An 18246-nucleotide genomic window follows, 5' to 3' on the forward strand; every position below is an offset into this window, starting at 1 on the left:
CTTTGAGGCAGGACGAACAGAGCAAAGGTGCTCACCCATGGGAGCATATAGGACAGACAGAAGGGAAGCGAGCTAGTGGTTAGGTGTTCAAAAACATCTAACAGTAAGTGGCATCAGACTCAGAACAAAACTTACACATCCAAGGGCCATTTGGTCAATAGTTATTAAGCAGCTACTGGATACTTGGGAAATCACACAGCTTGAAGAACTCTGAAATGGCCCTTGAATCATGGGCTTGAAAAGCTTGGTAAGTGTAAGTAACCACAATAATTAAAGGAGGATTACCAAGAGGGTAGAATTAACATTTAGCAATAGAAATAAATGCCAGGAAGTTGAAGGGACACTGGACAGCTGACGATGGAGCTGAAAGGCACGATCTAGAAAACCATTCTCATTAAAATACAGCACTGCACCCCAAGTCGGCACTGGCCTCACACACGACATTTCTAAACATGAGGTTTCACTCTGGGAAAGCAAGAGCTGACACTCTAGTCAGCTGCAAGAAAATGACACCTCTTCCGCCCTCTAATTTAGTTCCTCCAGGGGACAAAGGCATCCCGGAAACTTCAATGAGAAAAGTACAAGTATTGTGAAATATAGCAATGTAGAAAGCAGACAATTTCCCAATATATTCATTTTAGACTGCAGGGTGAATTTTCTATAAAGGGCCGAGAGAGAGACAGAGAGACAGAGAGACAGAGAGACAGAGAGAGAGAGACAGAGAGAGACAGAGAGAGACAGAGACAGAGAGAGAGATCGTTCAGCTGCATTCCAAAACAAAACAGCAATACCAACATTTCACGTAAGAAATAGGAGGATTAGAGACAGCACATCCAAGCAAGATCTCAGTGTTGCTGACTGGAGAGCAGGATACGTAGAGACAAGCAGAAGAGTGGAGATGCATTTCAAGGAAGACATTGATCTGAGCCAGCAGAAAGCCTTCTGCTGCACTGTGGCCAGGCATCAAGTCAATCCCAGCCTTTCTGCTGCCTTCCTCCGCGCAACAATGACAATCAACAATAGCCATCTCCTGGAGAAAACTGCTCGTACCCCATGTTTCACCTTCCTCGGACGCCCGTGTATTTGTATTCTTTGTGGAACTTGGAAACAAAGGACTATTAGTCTCACGCTGACCCCAAAGACATTCTTATCAGATATGCAAAGCATTCTTTGGACAGGAGAAATGTGAAATATAAATAGGGAAATGAAATCTGGGGGTCACAACACTAAAGTATGTTGCAAACCCAGACACTGGGCCTCCAAGATGAGCATACACAGTAAATAAACTATTTTTATTCTCAGTTATTAAACTCATCCAGACCCTGCTAATACGTTTGTTCTGAAACTCAGTTGATACAGTATACTGCGCAATACCAACATTTTTATTTGCTAGATTCTAAGGGGATGTCAAGAAGAAATGCCCCATTCTTCTTTGGCCAAGGTTGAGGGCTCCCTTTCAATCCAAACTCACTTAAGATAGCCATTTTCTCCCCTCATGAGGGAGAACAGGGTTGGGAGATGGTTCAGTTTATGAGTGAATGGGCATGGCATGAGGACCCAAGCTCGTATCCTCAGCATCCACCTAGGACGCTGGTCATGGAGGCTCACATCTGTAATTCTAACCGGTGCTGATAGAAACAAGCAGATTCCAGAGCTCATTGGTCAGCCAGTCTAGTCAGTCAGTGAGCTCCAGGTTCAGTGAGTCCTTGTCTCAAAAGAATAAAGGGAAGAGAGATTGACGAAGGTATTGGGAGTCAATTTGTGGCCTTCATACACATGCACACACACATATGCACGCACGCGCGCACACACACACACACATAAATATTTTAAAGGAGCAGAATATACTTCATATGAGGTTATGAGGTCATATATGAGAATATACTTCACAGAGAGGCGGCAGAGTCACGCCACCCACAGAATCGTGAGCTGTTAGGAATCCAAGCAGCCACATAAGAAGCTCATCAACGCTTTAAAGGAAGCTAAAGTGATCAGAAGCGCGCCAACTTAATATTCAGTAATTGGCTATTTACAATGCAGCATAATCCACAGTGACCAAATAGTGGCAGAAAATCATCTTGACCAATGAGCTTCGTGTCTGTAACTTGTGGTGCAAACATAATAAAAGCCATGATGCTGACCTTAAGAAACATAAACACGAATGACATGCTGTGCATGGGCCAAATGTCCATCACTGGGGAAACATGAGGGAACAATACCTTCGATGGGGACGCACCTACTATAGATCCGGAAATAAATATGCTCTAACTCAGAGGATACTGTTGAAGAGCCAGGCGTGATGTCTCAGCCCTGAAATCTCAACATGCAGGAAGCAGGGGAAGAAGGATTTCATGAACTCAAGGTCAGCTTAGGTTACCCAGAGCGTCAGGCCAGACTGGGATAAGGAACGAGGTGCCAGAAAGAGGGAGGGAGAAAGAAAGGAGGAGAGAAGAGGGAGAAAGAGAGGGGTGTGGGAAGATGGAGAGGGAGGGGCCAGGAGAGAGGAGGAGAGGGAAGGATAAGGGGGTGAGAAGAGTGTATCTACCTATCAGTATTGGTTGGTGCAGAGTTCTCTAGTGATCTAGCGCTGTGTTGAGAGATTCTTAGGTTCTCCATGGTGGGGCTTGGATGGCTCAATGCATGATTTTGTAATAGAAATCCTCCCTAAATGTTTACAAATTATGAAGATAGAAACTTTGTTTTCTATAAGTATTAACAATAGCAATGTAATTAAAATCTGATACATTAAAAAAAACACTATAAACAAAACCTCTGGGGTTCTTCCTGGGGTAGAAATACAAAAGAAGTCCAACTCAAGATGAAAATTTCAATTGAGGTTACTGTTTTCATACAATCCTATGGTATTCTAGGCCGATGTTCTCATGTATTCCTAAGTGCAGAAAAGCTCTCTAATTCTCTAGGATGCCATTTGACACTGTCTCTTGTTATTTAATCGCATCTTTACACATACTGTGTGAGTGTGTGTGTGCATCTGTATCTCTGTGTCTGCCATGGCATGCCTGAGGGAATGAGAGGAGATTCTCAGGACTCCACTATCTGGGTCCGCCATGTAGGTTCCAGGGACTGAACGTAGGTAATGCTTGATGGCATGTGTCTTACCCACTGAGTGTCTCAGCAGACTCATCAATTTAGGTACACATTCATATCCTCTTAGTTACTTAATCATATATGGAAGTCATTTATATTTTACAGAATTGTGAATTCTTCAAAATTCTGAAAAACTACAATACCATTGGGATAGGTCTGTAGGACATAGGAGACGCATGGGAGAAGATGGTTTAATTCATTCTTAAAACCCACCACTAGAATATTATTAGTCTACATAGGGATTACATTAGATCCTACAGAGGTGTTCAAATACCAAAACTCGTGATCCGAGCTGAAAGAGTATCATGAGACTAACCAGGAAATAAATCTGAGTATCCCTCTACCGTAAATGTATCAAGACATAAGTAGCTCAGTCGTGTTCAAAAACGCAGAGAAAATTTACCACTGAGCACTAACAGGAGAAAGTCAACACCAACTCCATTCCATCTAGGGAAAATGAATGGGAAAGGCACACAAACAAATGCAAACAGCCAACTAAAGACACTAGAGGAAGGACCCAAAAGCTCAAAGGTGAAAAGATGGAAGGTTTTCAGAGCAAGAGGCAAAGAGTCAAAGAAGATAAATCCATCTCAAAACCTGAATTACGGGAGAAATGGAGGGAGGGAGGGAGGGAGGGAGGGAGGGAGGGAGGGAGGGAGGGAGGGAGGGAGGGAAGGAATAGAAGCTAAGCTGGAGAATCATAAATAAATAAATAAATAAATAAATAAATAAATAAATAAATAAATAAATAAGCAAGCCAAGGAAAGCAATCAAGCAAGTCAGGACAGACACAGGACAGCAGGACAGGGAGGTCACGATGTGTGCCGACCATCCAGAGACCACAGCAGAAAGGAAAGAATGGAAACAGTAAAACTACCAGCCAGCCTTTCTGGGACCTACTGAGATCTGGAAACCCTCTCCCCAGGCTCCACCCATATAAGGTATCCTTAGGCTAACAAAGTCCATCGGACACCATTATTTACAGATCCTCCGTTGGCCTGGCTATTGAGTCTCGGGACTCATTATTAGTGTTTAAATATCACTCTGCAGAGCTCACGGTTTGCACATGTTACACCACCGTTTTGTCCTCTGTTCTATACAAAACAACATTGTTCAAAATTATACTACAGGACACATATAGATTGGCATGACGAATTTACACACACAACTAACTGCCCAGAGAGGTTGGAAAAAATGATTCCTTCTGGAAATCATTCTTTTTTCTAAACCAAAGTTCCAGGAAGACCTTTAGATAGGACGTACTTGTGAACTGGGAAGGAGACTATCGAAACAACAAGCATCATTAGCAGAGGTCTGGGGAGTTGGCTCAAGCACAAGGCGCTTGTCTCACAGACATGAGGATCTGATTCGGTCACCAGACGCCAGACAAGGAGCTGGGAGCTCATCACTGTGCTTCAGATACAGAGTCAGGTGGATCTCTGGGGCTCCCTAACCAGCCAGCCTAGCCTACCTGGCAAATTCCAGGTCTGGTGAAAGTCCCGGTCACAACAAAAACAAGATGGCTGCCCCCTGAGCATGAATATGTGACATTATCCTATGACTTTCTCTTGGTCTGTGTGTCTATCTCTCTCTGTCTCTCTGTCTCTGTCTCTGTCTCTGTCTCTCTCTCTCTCTCTCTCTCTCTCTCTGTGTGTGTGTGTGTATGTGTGTGTGTGTGTGTGTGTGTGTATGTATGTGTCAAGAATGACAGACATTGCCAAACTCTGCAGCATATTGCAAAACGAAACAGATCATCAACTGTCCACACCAACTTGACTGCTTTCCCCTCAAGACACCAAAAACCTTAGCTCCTTGACTTCCATATAGTTCAAGTTTTGCCCCAAGATGGCCTCCTACTCATAAATGGCCTCCCCTTGCCAAGCAGCTCTTCTTGATTGCGTTTGGAAAGGAATCCAGTCACCTACTCCAAGAAAAGTTAGAGGAGACAAAGACCTGGTCTTCTTCCCCTCTTAATTTCCCATGTCCCTTTTGCTTGTTTTCCCATGATCCACCCCTTAAGGAGAATCTGTCAAACTGTTCTGTTCTGTCATGTTTGGCAGCCATATGACAAAGTGCACTGAAGATCACTGCTCTCCACGAGACAAATACGTGTTATGAAATCATTAGGGGTTAATTAGAACAAATCAATCAGTAAGATTCTGGAAAGATGTTATTGAGAGTAACAGAGGGAAGAAAGCAGATACATTGCTTTTGTGACATGCTGACAGTGTGTCTCAAAGCACAAGAAGATACATTTCTTTGTGACAAAAACTGAAAAAATATCAATCCCTGTCAGTTTGGTAAGAGCTGTCCCTGTGAGTCACCCGTGGTCAGAGGGAATACATTCAACCCATGGTCCAAAGGAAACAGATCTGTGACTCCCTAGGAATGCTTTGCCCCTCTCCATTTCTGTCATCATACAGCTACAGAGAAAGTCAGAGGCACCAAAATATGCCTGTGACTGTTTTAGGAGTGTATGCTTGTATTCTGTATATGGAAGAGATTTTAAAAGATGGTTCATTGAACCTTCAAATGAAGTTTGATGTGTAGCTTAAGATCCTGTTTAAAAGAGCAGCTCTGAGCCTACAAGATGGGTTAGTAGGTATTGAGATAAAATGCTGAAAATGAATGGACAAGGTGATATGACCCGAAAATCTCATCACTCTACCACAGGAGGCTGAGAAGGGAAGATTGTGAATTGGTGCAGAACAAGACCAACTCCCTCTTGCTTAAAAAAAACAAGAATGAATGGAAGCTCTCTGAAGAATGGGAGGAAGCAGTCTTCTTGGTGTTGTAGAAGCAGCACAGAGACAGACTCTCTGGGCGGCCTTGGCTACTCTGTGAAAGCAATGATGGATGTGGTTGAAATGTGCACACATGGAGACACATGTTCTTTAGGAGGCACATGGATTCTGCATATCAAGAGAACTTCCCCAAGCTGCAGAAACCATGGAAACTATTGGAGCAGAAGCAACTGGCAATGCTGACACACTATGCTACTTTGGGAAGAACATAGAAATATCACCCAGTAACAGACATATAATGGCATTGGTTGGCCTCCTATTGGTACTGCAAGCTGGCAGCCTGAGGAAACTCAGCTCCAATCAGATCTGTCTCCGACAGACAACTCCAACAAACAAAATTGAGTTTGGTGAACTTGGCCCTAAGACCTGGACCTTGCAGCTGTTTCTCACTGACAGAGGTCAATCCAATGTGTCCAGTTTGGTCAACCAAAGACTGTCAGTGACATTTTTCAATAGAGACCTCTTGAAAGGTCAAAGACCACAGCAAATGGAAGCTAAGGCCTGGAGTGGAAGCGTTTGGTTTCTTTGGAAATTCTGTTGTGTCACGTGATGTTTCTCTGGAAGCTGTCTTGTGAAAGGATTCTTTGGTGAAATAGATCCATGAGAGAGCATGGGATGTTTTTCTGGAGTAGCTGCTTGAGAGGGCACATGATATTAGGAAGGAGTATAAATGGAACCACACCAACATGGAGAGGTCTTTTTTGCATGGCAATGCCACACAACACTTCCCTGCTGTTCTCTGGGTTTTCTGACCCTGCAATGCTTTGCTGGTCTTACTTCTTCATTGGTCTTCACTTTGTAGAGAGAAACTTCTTGTGGTGTTCCGGCTGATTCTTGCCACTTTCATTGACTCATATTGATTTGGCAGAGCCTTGTGGTTTCTGCTGGCTTAAGCCACTGCTACTGATTTGCTTTTGGTGTTTGCTATTGGACTGAACTGCTGGTACCCTGACAATAAAGAATGGAATTGACCCAAAGAACTACTTCTTAATAGGTCCACAACATCCTCGTCCTATAAACCTTCATTTCCCCTACCTCTGGGCAGTGAGCTAGAAGGGAGAATGAAGTGAGAATCAAGAACTCTAAATAAAATAGGTTTAGAGAAAAACCTAAGCCTACGGAGGCCACCCACAAGATAGTGTCACACAAAAAACTCCTAAACTCCTAAAATGGAACTGTAAATCAAGCGTGAAACTTGTTGACTTCTATTTATCAAGCATAAACCTTGTTGAGTTCTATTTATCATCCCATTTAGTGTGATAATCTTGATGCCTCAAAGCAGTTTGCCCATAACTTGTTTTTCTAAACTTTGCAAGAATACAGTACTCAAAAGGGGAGCTCAAATGTACAAGAATGCATAGACCAGGTAGGATTGCTTGAAGCAACGAGTTTCAAAATCTCTTTCAATGTTGAAGTATACTACTAGAATTTTTTTCAGAATTCCACAGTTTATATTAAAAATGCACTATTCTACAGCTAAGAAAGAAGCAGGAACTGGTGTGCCTTGCATCAGACAAGAAACCAGGGGACAAAAGTCTAGAACAAAATCAACAGTGGATTGGCTTAACTCTCAAAGAACAAGCTACAAATCAAAGAAAAGATGTTTTCTTATTCTAAAGAAATTAGATATCAAAATTAATAGTTAACATCATATGAGGGCTTGTAAGGGCAGGTTTTCCAGAAAAGGATCTTTTTGATATTTTAAATCAATACAGTAAATGAACTGAATTTTCAGAAAATGATATGCCTCAAACCTGCCCAAACTTCATACTCATTCCTCCAGATTCATCCGCTCAAAGTTATCTGATGATTGAAAAAGGAATTTGATCAAATTTAAATACACTGGCTTAAGTCACATTCAGGATGCTATTGTCTACTCAGGTGCTAAATAAAGTCTGGCAACATAAGAGTTTACACACATCAGCAAATCCATCAAATATGACATAAAAATCACCTAAAATGGTACATCTGGTTTAAAATACTCATGTAGCTACCACTATGTTTTCCATTTTCTTCCATGCTGAATTGTCCTTAGTCAGTAAAACTGATTGAGTCGAGTAGAAAGCAAATAGTCATGTTAAAATAGTAAGCTGGGTACTGGAAGGAGCTCAGAGGTAAGAGCTGCTCCGGAAGAGGACCCATCATCATGTACCTGCTCACAACCATCTGCAAGTCCAGTTCTGGGAATCTCTCACCCTCTGCTTAAGGAATGCATGTCTTGCACACAGACTCACTCAGGATCCCACATCTTCACATAAGAAAAATAGACACGTCTTTTTAAAAATGGGAAGATGGGATCTCGACAATCCTCGCTGAACTCCACAACTGATCAATCTCCAGTATAGAAATAGTCAGCCAAAGTAAGATGAGCGAAGGACCACTCACAGCCAGCACTGTGAGGGAAGCAAGAAAATCACTTCGTATTGTTAATAATTACCGTCTGTCTGTTTGCATTGTATACACAAGTGCAGGTGTGTGTAACACCATAGCATCTGAGTGGAGGTAGATCAAAGGACAACTCTGGGGGTTCCTTTCCCTCCTTTCCGCTGTGGGATCTGGACACTCAACTCAGGTAGCCAGGCTTGCACAGCCCCTCTAGAGTCTGAGCCATCCTGCCTGCCAGCCAAAGTGCCAGTGTGTTAATTCTGCACTATGAAAGGAAAGTCAAGTCTCGCAGCAGGTAGATAGGCCAGGTCGTAGATAGGCCAGGTCGTGGACAGAAGCAAAGGCCTTCCCCTAATGGCTGTGTCCCCTCCCTCCTGCTCTGAACACAAGCATGTAATCATAAAAAGAAAAATGACAACTCATGTGCTAAATCATACAAAACCAACACATGGCTGCCAAAGATTAAAAGGCAAATTATTCAAAATGGGTCACTCTATGGTATTTCATCTTATGAATTCAGCTTAGTGGAAATTGAGGTGGGAAAGAGGAATGGTCTCCAACAAGGACAAGAAAAGCAATTTCCAGAGAGGATTCTCAAATGTAACTCACTGGGTTTATATGTCTTTGAGGATTTACTGTCCCCCTTATAATATTATGTTCTAAGTAACTGTAGTATTTTGATCATGTTTCCAGGGCTCCTATTAGACTTGGGAATTTGCACATTTTACAAACTCCATTCTCAATATAATCTCATCTCTTGATGGTTGTTCCTCTACTCACTTTAGCGCCCGCCCACATCCATTCATGAATGAAGGGTATTTAGTATGTTGTTAGGCAGTTCAGCTCTTTTTCCAAGCTTGTCCATACGCACGTCTGCTCCTCCTCCACCTTATGGGCTGGAAGCTTCGGAGTGGAAGACATCATGCTCACTGCCAGGTCCTGGATAAGCATGAACTCAATCCACTCAGAAGAGAGAACGTTAACCACCACAGAAACAGCCATCATGGGGATGATTAAATGATGCCTGTCATTTTGTCCCACCCCTCTCCACCCACTCCCGAGTGATGGATGGGTTCCTCTCAGTGTTTGGGATTCAGATGTGAAGGGCACAGCTATATTTGTCAAGCTCCTATACCCTGCAACGCAGCATTTGACTGCTCTGAGGAAAGCATCAAAGAATCAAACAAAAATTCCTGAAAAGCACCAAATGCAGGTCACCTCCCAAGGCCAGCAGGGCACCAAACAATTCCCAGCTGTCTACAAAGAGGATTTCCCAATGTTAAAGTGGGCAGGGGTCAGGGTGAATGAAACTGGCCAATGGACCAATGCCGCAGCAGGTAGAACTGAGCATGCCCAATGGATAGAAGAACCACTTCTTGTACACCCATCCTCGTCATAACTGGTATGTATGGGAGGTTGAAATAGCACACTGCAGAGCTATATTCATATATCCGACTCTAAACAGTATGTGTTTAATGAGTCATAGACATGAATGGAAAATAAGAAAACAAAAAAAATCTTGGTGTGCAAATTGGCTATGGATATCAGCCTGAAAGGAAACTTAGAAGAAACCAAGTCAGCTCACCTCTGACCATGCCTCCTGGTGTGTTTGTTTGTTTGTTTGTTTGTTTTCTTTCCTTTTCTTTTCTTTCCTTTTCTTTTCTTTTTGAATGGCCAAAGTCTAAAATCTGAAACCAAATAGCCAATTCCATAGACACTTCGAGGGGCCCTGAAAATAGTCACTAACCATACATCCTCCAATTATATATTATAGTTTATTATGTATTAATTATTATATATTGTATGTAGGTTTTTTATTATGACTTGTGTGTGAGAGTGAGACCGTAGGTGGGACCATGGAGCTCAGAGGACAACAACCGTGGGAACCCCTCCTCCCCTTCTACCTCTTCCAAGACTGGATCTCTCTGCCACAGCATTGGTTAGGCTAGCTGGCCTGGAAGCTCCTAAAGGGTTAGCTGTCTTCATGTCTCTTCTCTGGCTTAGGAACACTGGGATTACAGACATTTGCTCCTGCAGCCAGCATTTTCAAGGACTCTGGGGATTCGAACGTGGATTGACAGTCTTGTACACTGAGGCATCGTTCCAGCCTGCTGTGTTAGCGTTATTAATCCTACAGACCTGCAACCTCTAGGGAACCAACGCTACCCCAAAATACCATAATCATATAAATAATACAGCAAATGCCCACAGACCCCAGACTCTTCTCTAGAATATCATCAGCGCAGGAACAGAGGCAAAGCACATGGCCTTGTGTGTCGTTTTCTAACTTTTAACATCATCAATGGAAATGCTGTAGTCCTGCAAAACCATACATTATATTTCCCATTATCTTTCAAAACAAATACACTCTTTCCCATTTTGTTATCTCTGAAGAATTAAACCTTATCAATATACAATTTTCTTTTAGAGGTAAATGCCATGAAGGTTTTCTGACAAGAATTCCAAAGATTAAAGTATTCAAAAAATTCAGAAGAAAGTTATGAACATATTAATCATAATATCAAGAAGAAATGTGAAATTTGCTTCTGAATTTGTGTTTGGAGAGTCACTGAGACTTGCTTTTGCATGTCTGTCATTCTCATTAAGTAGGTGTATGTCTTCTAATTAAATGTGCCACACTAGGGCACACACAGGCATATATTTTTTTAAAAAAAACCAATTGTTAGTATTCATCTGTTTCCATTTCAAGAAAACATATTTTTTTCAAGCACAGCCAAAACAGTTCAATGTTTTCCCACCACTGCAAAAAATAGCAACACACATCCTGAAGACGCGGTGCAGCTCACAGCCCCACTCCCTGTTGCTCTCGCAGGGGCCCATCTGCACTCTGGCTTTGCAACAACTATAGCATAAAAAACGTCCTCTCTCGAATGCTTTGGCTATTACAGCAGCTAATCACATACAGCTGTGCTGTATGAGACTGTTACAAAACAATCTCAAGCTAGTACTTGAAGCCAAAGGCGGACAAACAGCCACCATTTACACTGGATAAAAAGTTCCACATGCACACACACACACACACACACACACACACACACACACAGAGTTTCTTTTCAAAGAAAAGACTTAGGTTCTTCAAATCCAACAGGAACACCCTCATGGACGAACCTCTCTCCACCAAAGTACTGATAATAATATCAAAGGAGACTGGTGAAAAATCACAGTAAAACAAAATGAAGCCTTCTAGAATTCCTGAAGCCAAAAAGACCCAGAATGAACTTGCACCCCCTCCTTTTGTGTCCCTTCCTGAAAAGTGTCCCTGTCCCCAGCTCCAAAACAGAGATTATTCCCTCCGGTAGAAAGTTCTTCTATTGCGTAATTCAGTTTCTTTTGTAAATGGGGAGAAGAGGAAAGAGGGATGCTTCAGGAGAACCTACGGGCACTTCCTTTAAGCTCTGAGTCCAGAGAAAAGAAGAAGTTCGGGAACAATCTGACCTCTGTTGAAGAAGACAGTTTAAGGAGATAAAACTACATTATCTAGAAAAGACCTGCACCAGGCTGCACCCACCTCCACTGAGCCGAAAGATCTACAGGAGTGGAGAACTGAATGCAGGAAGTAAATCCTTGTGGCTATTTCTTTCTCTCTCTCTCTTAGTTAAAACAAATTAAAATTCTGTACACTTAAAAATAAGTCAAACAAGATTTATCACATTCCCGGGCTGCCCTTCATCCCCACCCCTAAGCAAAGGAAAATATTTGGAATTGTAGCTAAATATTCTATGGTTGAAAGTTTTCTTTTTTGGTTTGTTTTTGTTTTTTGTTTTCAATAGAAAACCAGTTTTGTATGTTTCAAGCTTTCAAAGGAAAACAGAACTTAGGAGTTTTCAGGGCTGTTTTCAAACAACTGGCAGGTTACCAAAGACTAGCTATCAGTGTAAAGCCCAGGCAGGAAGCAGGAAGAAATCCCAGCCTCCCTCCCTCTCTCCTGGAGGCTTGTGTTCCTGTGCCTGCATGACAACTGTATGAGGAGTGATTTTGCTTTTGAAGAATCTGAACGTCCACAGGTTTGAGCGTCCCTTTGCTCGCTAGAAGCCCCTTTCCTTTGCCCACCCCTCTTCCCTCCTGTTTTAGGTATAGGCTCTTTCTAAGGCACACCCCATTTCTATGACATAACCGAAGCTAGACTCTTTGTGGGAGGCAGCAGGCTGGGCTGTCAATGATGAGAGATGAAGTCAATACACAGTGGGTGAGACTCACCCTCACTCCTGTTCCTGCCCTGAATGTCATCTGAGTGCCTCTAGCCAGAGGAACCCAGGAAAGGTCTACTAGCCTCAACCCCTTTTTAAGAAGTTCTAGGGGAAACCAAATGGCCAGAGAGGGGAACACAGTCCTGCTTGCTGGGCTGGTGGAGACGACTGTGAGCCTGGAAGGTTATGTAAAAGCAAGAAAGAAGACATCAGCTGGGGGCTCTTTCTGAAGTTTGAGGAAAATGATTAAAGTTTTCCAAATGCTACCTAGGAGAGAAGATCCCTTTCTCAACCCCAGGAATACCAGTTCAGCAAACAGTGAACAAGCACATGGCTTTCTGTTTTCAACTGATTTATTGACTGTTTGGTAATTGTTGTTGTTTTTGTCGTTAAGAAACACCCCTACCCAACATGGGGTTGCAAGAGTCCAATGCCATTTTGTATTTTGCCAGGAAGATAACGTACTGTTTTCAGATTGCTTTTCTCTAGAGCTACAGATTGGCCTTCATATCCATCCAAGCAGCAGCTTACTGTGAAAAAACTTTTTAAAAAGCAAGCCACTTCATGTGTTTAAATATTATAGCATGTTGTTAGGTAGGTTTTTTTTTTATTCTACTGTGACCAAAAGCAATGCCCCTCCTTCAGATTATCTTTTTGGAGATATATATATATATATATATATATCCAAAAGATCATAGAGCCAGAATACTTAGAGATATGAACATAACCCAGCACCAGAGCTCCAGTCAAGGGCCAAGTGCCCATGTCATTTAAATACATGTCATGGTGTGCAGTTAAGTCCTTGTAACAGTTACTCTCTTATTTAGGCTGCATGTTCGTTTTGTCTCCTATAAAGCATTTTAAGCATCTGGAAAATGAGATGAAACAGAAACAGCTGATTTCTAGTTTTGTTTAATGAAAGGAAGCAGAACGTTACAGGAAGAAAGAACTCGGGAAAGTATCACCATCCCGAACTATAGCGTGCATCTGAGGAAGTGGAAGGCCTGTGCCTCCATTTTTAGATTGTTAGAGTACTAAATTCATGTTGTTTTCACACAACCAATTAGAACTTGTGTCCAGCATCTCACTAATTAAGTACAAAGTAAGAGTCCAGGGGTTTGTTTATGTTTGCTTTAGGTTTTCTAAAAATGATGCTAAACACTGTTTTTCATTCTTTAAAAAGTCCAAGAAAATCCCACCTCCCCTGCCCCAGCCACCCACACCTCTTGCATATTAGGAAGGAAAAACACTTGACTTTAAACAACCCTTGAAGGTCTGATGTCCCTGGGATGTGACTTTGATCAACCATAGGATTCCATTTCTATCAAATATAAGTTTTCCTTATATGTGGGCATGGTTTCCATTGGCTGTGACAGCAACTTAAGCGGCAACTGGACGTCAATGCTGGAACAGTGGGCTTCCATGAGTTTCATCGAAGCTCACCAAATAAATGTAAAGCTAACACCCTCCCTTGTAGCTGGTTATGAATGCCGTTCTGAGATAGGTAGGTAGGAAAGGGGCAAACGTTCTGTGGAAACTGAATTCTGCTGCCCTCCATGCTCTGGGACAGGCTTCCTTGCATCTGATAAAGTCTGACAGAAAGTCCCCACATGCTCAGAAAGAACAACACACCGATACTTCATCAGAATCCAACCTTTCACATCTCTAGTTCCCTGGGATGTCATTAATGTCTGTCATTCCAGAGGCACCAAAACAATCCATGACAACCACTGATATTCTATGATGCAACCATCAAGATGAGCTACCATGAAAAACCAAGTAGCTGATTTCACATCCATTCCCTCCTGGCCCTGATCTGATTACCCAAATATCAGCTTAAGATGCCTTAAGTGAGCTAACTTCTTAAAAATGTGGCAGACACTGATGGCTTTGGCTGGCTCGAAAGTAACAAGACCCAGAGCCTCTGTCAGGGTCCATGGGGCACTAACGCTGCACAGGCCCCCAAACAGACTTGATAAACCTCTCAGTTTTCTTTCAGGCAAAACAGGTCAAATCACTACTGCAGTCTTTCCTCACTCCCATTTCTGTCTCTGCCTCTGCCTCTCTCTCTCTCTCTCTGTCTCTCTCTCTCTCTGTCTTTTTCTTCCTCCCTGTCTCCCTCCCTGTCTCCCTCCTTCCCTTCATCCCTCCCTTTCCTACAGTGGCTCACTCATCCAGCACCCTGTATCTTTAACTCTCCCCAGCATTCATTATTCCGTTAGCAATACTACATTAAAGGCAATCTAGGAGAAAACCAAAACAAAAACCCCAACTATTTCACTCAAACTTCAATCAAAAGTTTCTCTTGTGGCTGTAATGGCACCAGAAAACCAGAACCAGCACAAAGCACGATTTGGGGAAACATTTGGAAAAATTTAGCCAAATGAGTAAAAGGTTTGGAATGTTTGATATTTTTCAGGCAACCCCGGAGCTTATTGCTTTTGTCTCTTTGCGGAGAGAAAGGACCGTGGGTATGCTTTTTCTTTTTTAAACCCGCCTGACCACTTCTTTAAAGTAGTAGGCAGCCAGTGCTGTCTACCAAGTTGCCCAAGGAGTTAATACTCAGGGCACCAGGCAGGAGGGCTGGTCTATTTAAGCAGCAGATGCCCAAACTAAGTGGGCACAAAGGCAGAAAGCAAAGTGAGTCGACCTTGGAGGGGTAGGGCATAGCATAGAGCAATCGGCAAAGGAGAAAAAAAAATGGAAAAAGAAACACCAGCCTTTAATGCAATCCTGAGAGGCTGTTGTCCAAATGGGCATTGTCTGATGAGACAGAGTAAATGGGAGGTAACCTTAGCGTGAATTACCAAACCCTGATTATGCCAGAGAACCCAGTGACAGCGTACACTGCTCAGCCGTGCCCTGCTTGCTCTCACATGTGGAGTTACTAAGAAGATGGAGGGGTCTGGTTAATTCATTACGAAGAGAGTATCCGGCATGGTACCCCCTCACACCCCCCCACCCCCAAAAATAATCAAGCCCAATCGAATTGACAGATTAGAGCATGGATCTCTCATCTCACATCTTTCATGTCTTAACTGCAGGATAAAAAGTTCAGGGTGGGCACTGCCCCCTGCTCAGTTTAGTGGGCTTGCCTCCAGGCCCCTAATGATCACTTAAGCACATGCTCGCACAAAGCCCAAAGTCTTTAACCAATTCAAGTCCAATTATTATCAGTTACATCCCATGCTTTTTTTTTTCCAGACCCAGACTTCCTAGTGGTAACTGAAGGGTGGGGGTGGGGGCCAGGCCAGTCTAAAAGTAAAAGCTATGGATGCTAAGCCTCTAGTTCTTTTAGCCCCCCCAAAGCATCTCAGTCAGCCTTCACATAAAATACAGTCCAAACCAAAAAAAAAAAAAAAATGCTCAACAAACTCTGAAAGACTTTGGTGGGTGCCTCCTGGCGCTCCTCTTTCCTCATTCACTAGGCCATGAAAAGTTTAAGTGGCCCCCACCCCAGAGTGTTTTCTGTAAGGAAGGGGGAAAGGGAGGGGGGTACCCAAATCTTTGAGATTCACACACAAAGAACAGCTCGCTAGAAAAGCTCCTAAAACAATATTCTCGCCCCTGAGAACGTCTGTTGGGACCTCGTTTCTAAAAATCCCTGCTCACCTGCATAAGACTTCAACCATCTCACCGGCATTTCTGCAGCTAAATAACAAAAGAACATTCCATTGAAAGTCCCCTGTCTTTAAAGAGAAAGCTACACTCCGGGGCTTCCTCTCCCTTCTTCCTCTGGCTTGTTAACTCCGTTCCTACTGTTAGTAATTTGAAAGAGGTTGGCAGAGGGGATGGGGGCTAGGGTGAGGGAAGGGTCCGACTGCCACGCTCCGGAGGAGCGCCAGGCACCACGCTGCCTTGTGAAGCCCGCGGGTCCAGCCATACCTTGGTTTGGAGGTACTGAGGACAGTAGTAGGTGTACTGGGGGTACATTTGTGGCTGATCCGGGCGTTTGCCCATGTAGCTGGGATCTTTATCTCCGAGGCAGGAAACTGAATAACAGGGTGTATGATGCCCCAGGCAGGCGAGCTTCTTTCTCTTAATCCACTGTCCCTGGCAGTCTGGGTGACTGCTGAGGCTTCTCAGACTCCAGCCTCACTAGTTCCAACACCGTGAGGAATTTAAAACAACCAAAAAAACCAAAGCAAAGCAAAACAAAAGAGCCAAAAAGAAAAGAGAAAAAGAAAAAGAAAACAAAAACAGATGGGGGTTGAGATCCGTAGCGAAACCCCCAGACTGCTTCCCCAGTTCTTGCCTGCCTGGTTCCTCCCTGCTGCCCGGTCCAGTCCGGATGAAGCAGTTTGCTCTGTAACCAGCCTGTCTCTAGTGGTGTCAATCGCAGGCGCTTGTAAAGGCGAAGGAGGAGAAAAAAAAAAAAAGAAAAAGATCCTTTAGCACAACTCGGAATCCTTGCAGTACAGCTTTCGTTCTCTCCTGTGTCTCTTTCCCACCGCGGAAAAAGGAAATTTTAATAAAAAGAAGAAAAAAGGAAAAGAAACAACGGACAAAAAGAAAAAGAACGGAAAGGAAAAAAACCTGGGAAAAAAAAAGAAAAAAGAAAAAAATAAAGAAAAGAAAAAGAAACCCGTGCAGGCTTAGTTGCTGCTGTCTGGTTCCCAGAGTGACATGGTGTGTTCCGGCTGGCCTTGCCCCTCTCACTCACTTCCCCTCCTTCCAGCCAGTGGGTGGAACTGAGAAAGCCTCTCCAGGGAGCAGGGCACGCAGTCCAGAAGGCTGCAGTATTTCCTCCAAGGGGGGGAAAAGAAGACGAAAAAGAAGAAGAAAAAGAAAGAAAGAGGCTGCTGCCACCCCTCCGCTAGCTATCTGGAATAGCACAGTGTGCAGCGTCTGCAGCCGAGCAGCGGGTGGAACCGAACCCCAGCTTGTCTGTGAAGTGCCTGGGTGGGGCATGGCCCAGCCTCCCTGCCCTGCTCCGACCAGTGCTCCCAAGCTCCTAAGCTGCTTCTCCTCTTCAATCGCCAAGTTCCCAGAGGTGAGGCATGGCATTGATGAACAAAACAGATCCTGCCCTGTGAGAGGAGCATGAGGGAAGGAGAAATGTGTGTGTGTGTGTGTGTGTGTGTGTGTGTGTGTGTGTGTGTGTGTGTATTTACACACACGTGCCAACCTTTCTAGTTAAGTAGGGAGAAAAGTGTATTCAAGGCTTTTTCAAAATCTGTTAACACATTAAAAGCCAGATGAACCCAGGACCTGAAGATGAAACCGATGTTTTGGAGGATTCTCAAGAGAGGAGAAAAAGTGGGGATTCTCAGCTGGGTACCTCTGTGGGGAAGAAAAGCCCCATCTCAACAAGGGGGTTGACTTAATCACAAATAATTGTGTTGTGGCTTTATCCATCTCTTAAAAATAAAATCAAAGTGATCTTTACATTTATTCGCTTATTGGAAAATAAAATAACGTCTCTCTCTCTCTTTCTCTCTCTCTCTCTTTCTCTTACTTGCTCTTTCTCAATGCTTTCGTGGCTCTGTAAGTATTGCACACAAAAAAATTGAACAAAAACTCATAATTACTTGTCAGAGTTTTTCCCCCCACCCATAATAATATTCTGACACGTTGATCAGCTGCTACATTATAATACAGATTGTTTCAGAGAAGATAGATCTCCTTAAAGGGTTTCTCTGCAAGGCGGCAGTGAGGCTAAAATTAGCTGTGCCAGCTGTGTTTTGCTGGGAGTGCTCACGCATGCCCGGAGCGTGGGCAGCCAGCCTCTGTGCCTCTCC

At 43.4% G+C, this 18246-nt stretch overlaps 1 protein-coding gene across 10 annotated transcripts in view; it reads right to left on the reverse strand.

Moving 5' to 3' along the window:
* Rbms3 (RNA binding motif single stranded interacting protein 3) overlaps positions 1-18246 on the reverse strand; it is a 1312983-nt gene that overhangs the window by 661682 nt on the left and 633055 nt on the right. For 2 of the 10 annotated variants that reach the window (XM_029481346.2, XM_029481347.2), the window contains exon 1: positions 16391-17316. The exons of the other annotated variants lie outside the window; for them this stretch is intronic. In XM_029481346.2, the coding sequence (XP_029337206.2) occupies positions 16391-16465 (75 nt within the window). In that variant the 5' untranslated portion in view covers positions 16466-17316. Of the gene's footprint in view, positions 1-16390; positions 17317-18246 lie in introns of those variants that run through there. 10 annotated transcript variants of the gene reach the window in all.

Source organism: Mus caroli, unplaced genomic scaffold, assembly GCF_978045245.1.
Source record: "Mus caroli unplaced genomic scaffold, Mus_caroli_1 scaffold_11, whole genome shotgun sequence".
Classification (NCBI taxonomy): domain Eukaryota; kingdom Metazoa; phylum Chordata; class Mammalia; order Rodentia; family Muridae; genus Mus; species Mus caroli.